This window comes from Trachurus trachurus (assembly GCF_905171665.1).
Source record: "Trachurus trachurus genome assembly, chromosome: 6".
Classification (NCBI taxonomy): domain Eukaryota; kingdom Metazoa; phylum Chordata; class Actinopteri; order Carangiformes; family Carangidae; genus Trachurus; species Trachurus trachurus.
Window position 1 is genome coordinate 16,383,535 of NC_139897.1, and position 13,803 is coordinate 16,397,337.

The 13,803-nt window shown below is 41.2% G+C and overlaps 1 protein-coding gene across 1 annotated transcript in view; it reads right to left on the reverse strand.

The window, feature by feature from the left end:
- shank3a (SH3 and multiple ankyrin repeat domains 3a) overlaps nt 1-13,663 on the reverse strand; it is a 150,576-nt gene extending 136,913 nt beyond the window's left edge. The window contains 1 exon segment of the mRNA XM_083974021.1: nt 1,053-13,663. Within this exon segment, the coding sequence (XP_083830147.1) occupies nt 1,053-1,358 (306 nt within the window). The 5' untranslated portion in view covers nt 1,359-13,663.
- Nucleotides 13,664-13,803: the final 140 nt, after the last annotated feature.

Here is a 13,803-nt window from a genome sequence, read left to right on the forward strand (position 1 = left end):
CACAGAGGCACATTAGTGATAAAAAGCGTAATCGTTTTCTATGTGCTATGTACAAGCTCAAAGGGAGATACCATGTTGTCACATTTCCTATGTGACAACATAGAATATGTCACAGCTTGCATGAACTGCTGTAATATACCTAAACGGAGTCAGACATATGTTACTGTAAATTGATAACACTTCAGTCTCCAGCAAATCATGTTCCTTTTTTTAACACTTTCTGCTGTTTGACATTATGCTTAGTGTCTGGACTGGTGCCCTGGTCCAACCCCCCTCTGCAGCTAACAAATGTAGACAGAAGCACTTATGTGTGGTCACAGGGATTTTGTGAAGAGAGGGACAGTGCTTACTCAGTATGGAAAATGGGGAAAATAAAGGGAAAGAAAGGATCAATGTCACAGTCTAATAGTTTTGCATTTCTCCGGCGCATACACTGCAAAAAAAAAGAAAGAAAAAAAAGCCACAGGCTAGTGGGTTAGTAACAAGAACGAGGGACTGGATCTCAGTCTCGCCATAGAGCAACAGCACAGAACAGCACAGATGAGGTAAAGTTCCACAGTTCAGGTAAAACTATCTTGATTCTCTACATGGTGTATTCATGCAGATTTACAATGTCTCTTACAGCCCTCTTTATCACTGATGCCTTTTCTCTCCCTCTCCCCTCCCTCTCTGCCCCTTCTCTTCTCATCCTAAGTGGCCAGTTGTCAAAGTCAGCTGAAGCCCAGTTAATGAAGAGGTAGATTTATTAGTGAGACATCAGTGGGCAGGGGGGAGTGGAACCTCCAGAAGCCAGCAAGCAAATACAGCCATGAAGTGTGCATACCAAAAATCAAAGAGAGGGGAAAGAGAACGAAAAAGGATGGGACAAAAAAGGATGTAAAGAAGGAAATAGAGAGGAGAGAAAACGTCTGAAGATGTTTGAAAGAAATAGAGCAAAATCCACAAAGCAGATAAAAGAGAGGCAGGAGGAACCCAGCCAGAGAGGCAGGGGGAGAGGTAGCTTCCCTCTCTTTTATCCTCTTTTCAGCAGTGTCTACAGAACAAGCTCTTACCGTCTGTTGTAGGTCTGGGATACCAATGCGGATGACCACGGTATTGCCTGTCGGCTCCTCCATGGGTGCTCTTGCACTGTGGCTCCGCTGTGCACCGGGATGGAAAGCCGGAACACCGACAGGAACGGGAACGGCGCTGTCCTCTTCCCGGGAGCTGCCGCTGTCAGTGCTGGCCCCCTGGCTGCCGTTTGCTGCGTGTGTGTAAGGGTGTGTGAGTGTGTGTGTGTGTGTGTGCTGTTGCTGCTGCTGGTCCTGCCGTGGAGGGCTGGGTGGCTCATGTTTGCCGGCTGCCGGACGCAGAGGCATGCTCCGTGTTAGGGGCTTAGTCTATGTCTCTCTCTCTCTCTTCACACACACTCGCACACATCCACACACACACACCCAAGCATACACACACACGCACACACACAATGACTCTCTCTCACACTACACGCACACACGGCTTGTAGCGTGCATCAGTCGCCTGGGAGAGAGAAGAGGGAGGGAAAGAGAGGCAGGGAAGGAGGGTGGCAGAGAGGGAATGGGCAAAGAGGAGGAGGTAGTAGGAGATTACAGAGATATGGAGGGCAAAAACACAAAGAGGAGATAAGTATCAAGGGAACTTGGAAATAAAACTGCTGCTGATGCAGAGATAAAGCAAATTTGAAGGAAACGTATTCATAGACGGGTGTAGGATTATTAAGCATTTATCTATGACTTGAACAAAAGATAATGCTAATGCAATTACCAAAAAAGGAGGCATATTTAGTCTTAAAATAGAACAAAATAGATAAAAGAAAACCTTACAAAAACAGCAGCACTGACGAAAAGGATTAAAGGTAATTTGCATAAAAAATATTTCGATTTTTAGTATTTATTGACTTTCATTAGTGTTACTAGCAGCACTATTACCAGATGAATGACATTTAATTTGATATTACACATTAGTCAAGATGTGAAGAAACCTGTAACACATGACACTGAACTCTGGACATGATGATGACGTTGATGATACAATGATGATACAACTGTAGTTTGCAGTTTTACAATGCTGCACACATAGACACTCTCACACACTTGCTTTTTCTGTAGTGTGACCCTAGTGGTGATATCAGGACAGCACGAGTGGGGGGTATTGTTTGTTCAGATCGATGCGGGGTAGAATTTGGCCTTCATGCTTCACTTTATCCATCTGTGGGAGTGTTGCTGATCAAATGGTTCCCTGGTAAACACAGTGATACACGGACAGAGGAAACTGCCATAGATAAAAGGAGATTTGTGGGAGTTCTCCATTCTCATAAGGGCAGCCTTTTTCTATTCATGAATGGGCTGTGAAGCCCCAACACTGGGACTGTGATGAAGAGCTAAACAGATGATGTCAATCTGACCTTCATTTCTAGTCTGTTGCTGTCATGTTTTGTGACAAAAGATGTGTTGTTATCATGTTGACCAACCAACCAGCTTAAGGCACTGGCCTATTCACTTCATGTCATATTCAATTGAACCCAGAACTCACGATAACTGTGGATGTGCTTATCAGAGGAGACGGGTGCACGACCTTTGTGTGGTGTGCAAGATAAATGCTTAAGGACCTGAGAATTGCCAGTTATGCAGCCCACCCTTTTAACAAGCAAGCTTCTCGTGCAAGGAAATGTACCGTGGAACATTTGTGGCAGGTCTTTAAATTATTAATTGTAAGCTTAAGTCAGCGCTGCGCTCTATTGTGTTCTCGGTGCCACCAATGTTCAAGTTGACCAAGACAGCAGGGTGGAATTTAGAGCAAGCCCCTCAGGGAAAACGCAAGTGACAAACAATTTGAAGCTGCTGACAAGATAACATAATGTGGGCACTTGAACTGACACACATGCAGATGTGTACACTGTTCACAAGCTCGCACAGGAAGAGATACCCACAAAAATAAAGGCTTCAGGAATGTTAACACACTGCACATCACTGATACCAAAACCTGGAAGTACAAACAAAGAATAGCCCAGAGTTTCCCCTGTATACATTTTGTAGTGGCTCCCCACTGCTACAAAATGATTGCTGCCACTGCACTGTCAAGAAGTCACAATTACATGACTCTGCAAAGGGCTTTTAATTTGAAAAGACGACGAGGGGGGCAGTAGGAAAATAGAGAATAATAAAAATTAAACAAGCTTTCATTTAGTTAATTAGATTTTACATCAGTGTTCACTATGACCACATGTGTACACCACCTATAGGCAGTTGTGTCAGCCTCTCTCTCTCTGGCCTGGCTGTGAGTCAGGTTGCACATGAGGGCATGACTGGGCCTGTTTCACAGAAGTAGGTGGTTTGCTGTGAGAGCACAAAACTACTACGCCAATGAGTGGAGAAAATTGAATATTTGAAATTTTTTTCCAGGTGAAATTCATGCACTTTAAGCACTTGTCTTGAAGACCCAGTCATCATTATGCTCATGTCATGTCAGCTAATAAAAACAAATACAACAGTAACAGTTGTCTCTTTTGGAGCTACAGTGGATTATTATGTCAACCTATGGTAAATGAGCATAGATTGAAAGGCAGTTAAATGTTCTGTCATTCATCATTTACTCTTCTGTGAGTTTCTTTTTGCAAAGACATTACAAAGCCTGCCTTGGAAAGACTTGACTAGCAGGAGATTCTCAGAGTAGAAGCCAAGGTGCTAATTTGGTGGCACGTGTTGCTTTCAGCTGCAGTAACCACTTACAATTCCAAAAGACGAGAGGCTAAACCTATCACATAAAAGAATATAAGGGTTTAAATATTTAACAAGTCACGGGCTAGATGTTCTACTTACCCAGCAGACGTTAAACTGTGTGTATTTCCCTGCACTAGAGGCTTGCATGAGAATACCCTGCCACTGTTGGACACTCTACAGTATGTAATCCCATTAGCATTTGCGAAAGAGCATGACAGGTTGTCCTAATACATTAGAGGATTTAGCAGATCACTCTACCTGTATGCGACTTTGGCTGGCCAGGTCTTTAGGGCAAGGAAAATTGATAACTCTTCCCCAAAACCGTGTAGCGTAGCTTCATATTCACATTTTATAAAGTGATTCTGTGCCCTTACAGTGCCGGCCAAATGGGTCTCCATGCACTTCAAAGCTGGCGCAATGAATCACCAACAGATAACAGTGCAGTTTGTTACTACTTTCAGTCACAATTTTAATTTGTGTTCACTTTAATATCAGCATCCTGAATGCAACATCCAATTTTTTTCAAAATGATCCATATCCAGCATCTTATGAGTACATGAAATCCACAATTAATAATTATGGATTACACAATTGGAAGGATTAAGTTCTGGGAATGTGGTAAAGGGACCAAAGACAGCTTGCCAAAACAACGATGATTCCCCTTGATAGCTTGGGCTGGGCCAGAGAGAGATTTCATCCTACTTGCATCATACAAGGACAAACTGTGTAGGCAACAGCACTTGAAGAGATCTACATACAAGCAACGAGTTATCTGGCTGGAGAAACGGTAAGAAAAAAAATCAGGGAGCAAAGATTTGCGGTTGGTATGCTGTACATCTTTTTATCACCCTTGATTTTTTTGGGGTGTAGATCACAAGCTTCAACAATCTGTTCTAGAGGATGTTCAATATTTCAGAAAGAGACCAGCACTTTTCTCTGGTTTATATTCAGCAATAATTCAATGATTTAAGGTTTTTGACCACTAAAAATATCACCTTGAACTCTCAAAAACTGCCATGACTATTTCCCACCACCTCATCAACCAATGAACTCAAAACACAATGAACAGATTAATCAGTAATGAAAAATTGTGACTGTTCAAACAATATGGTGTTGACAACAGTATGAGTAATCTATATATGAACCTACTTTTATGTATATGATTAATTCCATGATATCCCAACTGCATGATATCCCAACTGCATGAATGACCAGTATTTGGGAGTGGTTCAACTGCTTAATGAAATAACTATACCTTTAAACTGGCCTAAAAAATATATATATAATGGCACACCCAGAGCTGGATAATAATTCAATATTGTCATTAAGCATCTTTCTCTCTAACTTTATGACATAATTCAGCAGCATATTTAATCATTTGCATGGTCTATTGTAATGTGTCTCATACCTTTGCAGATCTATGAGCGTATCTATAGATTAACACTGCAGTCTAGATTCTCTGTCTAACTGCTATGGCTTGGGAACATTAAGAGAGTGGACGAGAATAATAAGGAGGCTAGCTCCCATGCCTCAGCTAACAGCTAGTGCCTCCTCTCTCTTCAGCTCAGATCTCTTTCACTGCGCCCCCTCTCACCCCATCTCTTGCGCTCCAGCCCAGTGAAAACAAAGTGAATAATTCATGTCCTTAGCAGTGTGTGCATGGATCCAGTGCAATGTATGCGTGTATCTGAAACATCCGCTAGGCTTTTTAAGTCCTTGCTACAGAACTGTACTGTACATGAGGACCTTCATAAGCACTACTGAAATCCACTGCAAGCCCTCAGCCAGCCCTACCTGCTCCCCTCCACACTGGAAAAAAAGGGAGAAAGATAAAAAGGTAAGCAGGATGGGTGAGGTACAGTAGCATGAAGCAGAGAGAGTCAGGGAGGAGGTGGCTGAGGCAGTCAGTGGGCCAGGAAAAAAGTGGGGAGAAAGGGAGCATGAAAGAAAAAGAGAGGGAGGCAGAGTGGCGACAGAAAAGGAGGGTGGGAGAGCCAGGAGTGGGTGGGAGCGAGGGAGGGAGAGCATTACATACAGTCAGCTTTGACAAACCAGCCACATAGCTTGTGGCCTGGGGTAAATGTGATAACTGTTCACAGACCCCATCACAGTCTGCTTCACGCTCCTCTACACCTGGTAAAGCAAAAGTCATGGCCACTCACAAACGGAACTCACCCAGGGGCCACATTTATTCACACACACACATGCTGATACACATACTCACTTTATCTCTCCGTCCCTTAAAACATTTTCATTCACCCTGTCTTCAAACCTCTTGTTATAGCTCCTCATTTCATGGTGAATTTGAATGAAGGTAATTCATTTAATTCATTGGTAAAGCTGACAAGCATCAAACCAAAAAGGGAGAGTATGGTTTTAGCTGCCTGCATTGGTGCTCTGCAGTACCTGTATCTTAGAAGGATTTTTCAGGCTACCAGGTGTAATAGGCTGATTTGTCTTTCAATGGAGCTGACCTGAGAAGAGAGCAGACATCCATTTTTCACTTTAAGATAAGATAAATGTGATGAATAGCAATTTTTTTAGACATCCATTTCATACTTGACTTCGGTGAGCGTGAACAATATGATATAACTGGATGAGAATAAGATTCATAGAATGTATTTGTAATCTGCATTGATTTTTAGGTTCTTTTAAAGCAGCATCTTCTTTGGGACACCTGTGGACCATCAGGAGGCGACAATGCGTGTGTGGGAGTTGGAGGAGAGTTCCCTGCCACAATAATGGTGTGGTCTCCAAAGACAACAGGACAGACTATTCAGGGTTCACCTGAGATGACTCAGATGACTGCAGGAACTGAAATGGAGTTGCTGAGGTATTAGAAGCAACACTGTCAAAAGCTGAAGAGGCTGCTGTTGAGCCCTCATATTATGGCAGATGCTGAATGTGTAATAGATGGCCCAGGGCCTAAGGGCCTCATCTGGATATGCTAACAACTCCTAACAGTGCTCTGATGGATACTGAGAGGAAGCTGGTGGATTCACTTTGGTCTGGACATTAATGACTGATGACTAGCTACTCCTCTACAGGTCCAGCTGGCAGGTTGAATGTGAGTGAAAGGGGAAGCGGCCGGCAAGGCTGCTTCATGTTTAACAGGATTAACATAGAAAGGAGTATGAGAACTGCACAGAATAGAGCTTGTTCCTTAATAAAAAGAATAAAGGTTTTGACAGCCTAAATGAGCAGACTTTACCAAGCTGTAACACTTTCCATCTTCTCTGCTCTAATGGAAGTTAGGGAAACTTTGCTGATGCTGCTGACAGAGGTCACCCTCTACCCCGAGCAGGATTTTTGAAGAAGCTCAACTTTTAGCAAATCTGGTAGTCAAAAATCACAGGGTCTTGAAATACGTTACTAAACACTGGTGGCAAATTGTATTGATCGAGAGGGATGCTGCTGAGGGATTCAGAAATTAAACAGTGTTAGCCAACACTGTGAGTGTGCACACACTAGTAGATGCTTGTGTACATTAGATGCTTCGTTGGCGTAGCCAACCACACATGCATGCACAATCTCACTGTTTCTCCCTGACTCATACACACACACACGCATACACAGCCAGCGCACGGATTAGTCTCTCAGTGTAAACAAAACAGTGCCTGACCCATCCACAGCCCTGTGGCCACATGCAGAGGCCCCATATGGAAAATTAGCCATGCGCCTAAAAGCTTTTGGAATCAATACTGTACAGTAGTTGCACCACATCCCAAAGCCACTGTCTCTACCCAGTTCGCATGGACTGTCACAGAGAGCAGGGCCCTCATTCCTTCTCTCTCACACACAGCTGACATACAAGCAAACTACAGTGATATTCCTGGGCTGAACAGCAGGGTAATCATAATGATATGCTGTTTATGAGTAATAATATCAATATTTGTCTTGATTCAGTTGGCTGGGTGGAAATCCTGCTTGGCAAGCTCCTTCACTATGCCTTTTCAATCTGTCACCCCTGCAGACAGTACTGGAAATGTGACAAACTGACAGAGAGAAACATTTTAATGCCATGGAAAACCTATTGCATTTCTCCTTTTTGCCTATACTGCAAAGGGTACATTTGAGGACACAGCTATTTCTACGCTCTGTCAGAAAAGGTTTTGCACTGGGTCTAGGCAATGCATCGCAAGCGCTGATGTGACATTGGGTTATGGTAACACATTCAACAACAATAGACACAGGCATACAGCTCTATTAACATGTGAACATTGATATGCAAAAAAACTAATCAGGAACAACAATGCTTCCTTGGACATTCTTGATTACTTCAGAGTGTAACTGTCAAGGAGGACAGGCTTCTAAAGCAAGTTGTGTGCAAGGTATACAGTATAGCTAAGGTACATTGGGACACAGAAGAAAACAGGTAAAACACTTTCTAAGGAACAAAATCTTGTGTGCCAAAAATCAATTTCCACACTATCTTCACTGATTTTTCCTCATATCTCGGCTTTTATTGCCTCCTCTTGTTCTCACACAATTGTTTCTTTCACCATCTGTCTGTTTATAAATTCTCTCTATGACCACAGAAGGTTGCGGATGTACAGTATCTGTTGATCTGTGTGTTTCTAGGGTTGCTGCTCGAGTGTCAGTTAGCTCTTTGATGCAGCCTGCGTATTAATAATCAATGGGCCCCCCAAAAGAGAACTTCATAAAGCCTGGCAGCCAATTAAGTCCAGTTTTATACCATGCACAGCATTATCTCTCCACGCACCACCACAGTGCTTAACAGGCTGGTTGGAGGGAGGTCAAGGTTATCACTGTGGTGGGCTAAAATGAATGGAATAAAATGCATGCTACACTTGGGGATTATTGTTTGTGCCCATTAGTGCACAGCAATGCTACATGCAGTTTCAGCCCACTCCTATTCCCAGATGCTTGTGCAGTTTTGTTTTCCTTTTTCCCCATGTACAATGGTAAAACAAAGAGTGACAAGTATTTGGTGCAGTCACTTTTTAATAATCAAGTGCAGTGTAAAATAGATGGGCTATTATAAGCAATACAGCTATTTCATGCCTTCTTCTGTAATGCTTTGCAATTCTCCTTGCTATATAAATGATTATAGCAGACATTATATGAGCTAACATTTACTTGTATACACTACAGGAATTACAAAAAAACAAGAGCTGTTGATCTGTTCAGTCAGCATTCTGCAGCATTGGCAAAGTGATACTATTGATTGTACGTTAGTTTAAAGTATAAACGCAGCGGGAGGTTATTATATGAGGTCAAGAACCCTTCTTGCCAAGCTCCAAGTTATTCATATGAAAAAGTACACTAGTTCTGTCCAGTGAGTCCTATGAGAGGAACTAGTAGCTACAGGGAAGCAAAAGTTCTGGTATATTTGACGCACCCTTTTGTTTTCCTACAAAGATATCATGAATCAACATGGCAATTCAGACTGTCTTAGTTGTGTTGTGTTTTCTCTTTAATCACAATCACAACAGATATGACAATTGAATACCCAAGCGAACCCAAGAAATGTTACACTGAGATGACGGTGACCATCACACTGGGTTGATTGATTACAACTAACAGGTGGTCCTGGGTCGGGTACATGTTGCTGAAAAGCAATCTGGATGTTGCAGCATGTTTGTGATGAATGCAACATAATTGCCACTTTCTATGCAACAAAGATTAGGGAAGACTGAAAAACAAATCAGACACATAATCTGACAAGAAGATGTCTCCCAGTGAATTACATGACTCTGCTGCTCATGAGCTGTTAATTGTAGCTACTGTAGGCAGTAGGCACTGTTCTGTCTTTTAAGTAGAGCAGCAATCATGATAATTCAACCTTCTTTGGAAATGTGGGTCCGATTCTTTCCTATACATTTTCATTGCAAAAGCCATGTTTCTAGCCAAGTTCTATACTACATGTTGATAAAAAAATGTTTCCATTCAATTCACGTGGAAAGTGCACCAGTGTACCAGTGGATAGAAAATAATACCACATAGTTAATCTGAATGTTTGTGTAGGTATTGCAGAAAGAGAGGGAAGGGACCCCCAGTCAGTACATTTCATAAAAACAATTTGTAGCTGCCGATTCAATAGGAGGGCTGGGGGGTAATACCAATGACTTTCAGAAGTGAAGGAGTGGTAATAGTGATAAAATCATATACTTATAAAGGCACACTCATAATAGAAACTCTCCAGTACTGCAAGTCTGACAAGAATACCTGACTAAAGTGATAGTACATCAAATTATTGCTGATAACCCAATGCATACTGTATCAATTACATGTGACACACTGTTGACCACATGGCTGCTGATACAGCAGGAATAATAAGGAGTCGGGTTAATAGTTTGCAAATCATAATATATGCCTCCAACTACAACAAGTAGGTATGGCCTGGCATCCTTCCTACATAGTCATAAATATTTCACGCTGTTTACTCCATTGCTGCCCTTAAACCCCACAGCCATCTACAGCATCCTTGGTTGTATTTTTGTATGCACTCTTATTGGGAGAAATCTAATATGGGGGTTATTATATCATGAAATTAACACAGAGAGGGAAGAACACAAATGAGAAAAAGAGTTCTTTCTAGTGCAGTCAACGATTAATCAATCATTCCTTAACTGTCATTTGATTTAAATCGATTAAAAATATAATGACCAACAATGCAGAAGACAAAGATGTGTGGTGTAACTGTCAGAAAATGCACTGTACTTTGCTGTAATATCAGACGATGCCATTAGGTGGTAGGAATATCACAATAGCAGGATTTTAGTACAGTAGTACCGATACTAATGAGATTTGGCATGATAAATTGGTGCAACAGTATTTGCCCACATCTGTCTCAGCTAAGCAGGTGTTCCCAGTAACTGATGTTAGCTACAGTGATCAACGAACAACTTACTTACTCATCATTGTAAGGTATGTGTATGGCTTGTATGTAACCATTATATAACCCAAACTGAGTCAACACTGTGAAGATAGGGGTAAACTGTTTATGCTTATTTAATAACGTTATAGGCTATTTAACTTTTGAAGGCTGGATCCTTTTTGATGGAGCAAAATGGTTCTAAAATCCAACACATTTAGTCTGATCTAATGTATGTTCTCCAATGAGGCCTGAACGTTGTGCACCATTGTTTGCCATTTTTGATGGATTTTGTTTGGGCCATTGCCCATTGGGAGAAGAAACGCCACAATTTTTAATACATCCTTATTTTGCATTATCAACGTAATCCATTCTGTAGGCACCCAATTTACACTGATTTTGCAGCAAATGGGTAATGTCAGCCGTTAAAAATTGTTTAATTGTGAGGAGACAATTGTACTTAGTTTATTGTTAACAATTAACCAACTATTGATTGTTAACATGGCCAACTACCAATTCAGGGCATTAATGTTTCAGTTAATTCTAATTTATGAGTACACATAAGGAAAGGCAGCATAAGACACAGACTGAGGGTAAACCACAATTCATGAGATCAACCATTTGATCCCTCTCATCGGGGATATAAGCCATTACTAAGCCATCTACTCCTGAGCTTTTATGACTATTGATCTACATTTGTCATTTGTGAGAGAAACATAGTGCATCTGGGTCATAATCCAGTCCAGCGGCACTCTGACACATCGGAGTAGAGCCATGATGTGTGGGCTATATAGTATCCCGCAGTATTTCCACCAACATACACAGTTTGTTAGGTCTTGACAGTTAAAAAGGAGCACATATTGAATGACTGAGGAAATGCAATGGACAGTGTGCTATGATTTATAAGTCGCAAGGCAAAAAAATGTTGTGGTAGAGGCTGCGACATGGTTATATAAGTAAATGATCAGAATCATTTACTATCTCACATGGTTTTAGCGAATCACTGAACGATATGGCCAAAATGGCAGCAGACTGGGTAAAACTTGTTATCTGTTATGACCAAGTAACTGGTTCAATAATCACAATGTGCATCCACAACTTAAATGTATCTCAATTCATATATGGCAATTATGTGCTTGAGGAAAACCCACAACTACTCCAATAGGGCCATCTAATGGGCAACAGGTAGTCCTGGGCACTTGTGAGGTGTGCATGTACTTGCTGAACACATGCATGTGAAATCTCATGGCATACATTTTAGCTCAAAATGTATAAACATAACAACACATCCATGCAAACAAAAAACACTCAACAAGAGGTGTCTGCTGCAGGATTCCTGAGTATTTAAAGTCTGTGCAGATGGATTAGTCAGTCTTGCAACAACCCCTTTTTGCCACTGTTCTTCTCTGTCATCTTCACTGATATAACAGATAAAGGTTGGGAGGAAACAAGGTTGGGAGGAAACAAGGTTTCTGCGCTAACCCATCTCCATCTTGGTGAGTAATGGAGAAGGAAAAAGGATAGACCATTACAGCTAAAGGGCAGTTCCTAAGCAGATAAAGCCAAAAAAGAGATGACACACAAAACAAGCAAACTCAACATAGTAACACCACAATATAGTATCTATAGGAATACCATAACAGAAATGTAAGCACTGTGCAGTACTTAGTTTTTCTTCATGGCATCTCCCTCATCTAATTCTTACACTGGATTTGCCATTTAGTGAAAACACTCCAATAAGATGCACAAGTGGAGTGATGGATATGATCGACTTCACATTCATAACCATATATGCCTGAAGCCCTGCAGTGGTTCTAGTGCCTCCATCAGTTTCCTGATGTAACACAATTAATTTGCATACAAATAGATGCCAGTGACATCAAGAGGTTGTAAAATATTGAATCACAAAAACTGTGAGGGAGTGAATTACACTGTGCAATGCTGTGTTGATTGGTGTATGAAAAACTTGAATAGTATTCAATGGGAGCCTCTTCACAGTTATACAAACAAGATGTGGCATTTATATGCTCAAGATTTTAAGACACCATTAAAGGAGATGACAAAACAATGGTGCACAGATGGTATTGAGGCATCATTTGAAAGTCCTTCAGCACATCCGGCGTGTGTTCATGGATAGGGGTTCAGTATTGTGTGCCTTTGTTTCTCAATGTCTTGCTGGTATAAATGCTATGCTTGCTGCCATTATGCATTCCACTGGACAATATTAAAACAAAAAATGTAAATGTTTTTGTGCACCCTGAATACTGATGTTAAAACAGAGGACCAGTACCAGTTTTAAAAAGCATGAAGGATCCCTACCATCTCCCTCCACTTACTAAATGCTTTTTCATCCATTATCAGCATGATATTTTCACTAATTCTAATATCATGCTTCAAGTACTTAGGATTTAATATTTTGTTATCCTATACTTGGCAAAGAAGCACAGGGCAAATAGGGTTTTGCACTATGATTTTGTTCATTGCAATTAATTGTCTTAAATGCTTCTAGTGTTTTCATGTTTTATACTGTAATGAACAGTACAAAGGCCCACACTATTAACAAAGAAGTGAATAGGACTCTGAATATTACTCATACTTTCATCACTACTAGCTTTGGACAACTTGTCCCGGTTGTACTGTATTTGCAGCAGAATGATTTTTTTACAGGACAGTTTTTTGCATTAATATGTCAATATTTTTTGTTTGAGACATAATTTCAAGACAGAGATCTTTTACCACCATATCCAGTTCTTCCATCCTTGAGCTCCCTGTTTACTTGTCTTTATTCTGTCCCAGCTTCATCAAACATCAAGAAAATGTGTCCTGAACCATAGCAACCCGAACATTAGCAAAACTCTTCTCTGAGAGGCATCATTGATTCTGAATAACTATTTCCTTCTTCTGCCATTGTACACTAGCATTACCTGGAGTATATCAAAGGCCACAAATGCAAGTTAACTCACAGAGCCTTTTCTCATCTGTTAGCTCCCCAGTGCTCCTCTGTTCCCTTCATATTATTCCTTTCTCTAGACTTGAATGTCCACAGTGATTAAAGGGATAGTTCACCCAAAATTCAAATTTCACTCATTATCTACTCACCCTCATGTCGACTAAGGGCTGGGAGAAGTTTCAGAGTCCTCTGTGCCTTCTCTGAGTTACAGCGGGGCTCCGTGCAGCACTGCATGTCCATATGACGGTTGCGAATGGGTCTCACTTTTCTTTGTCCAAAAA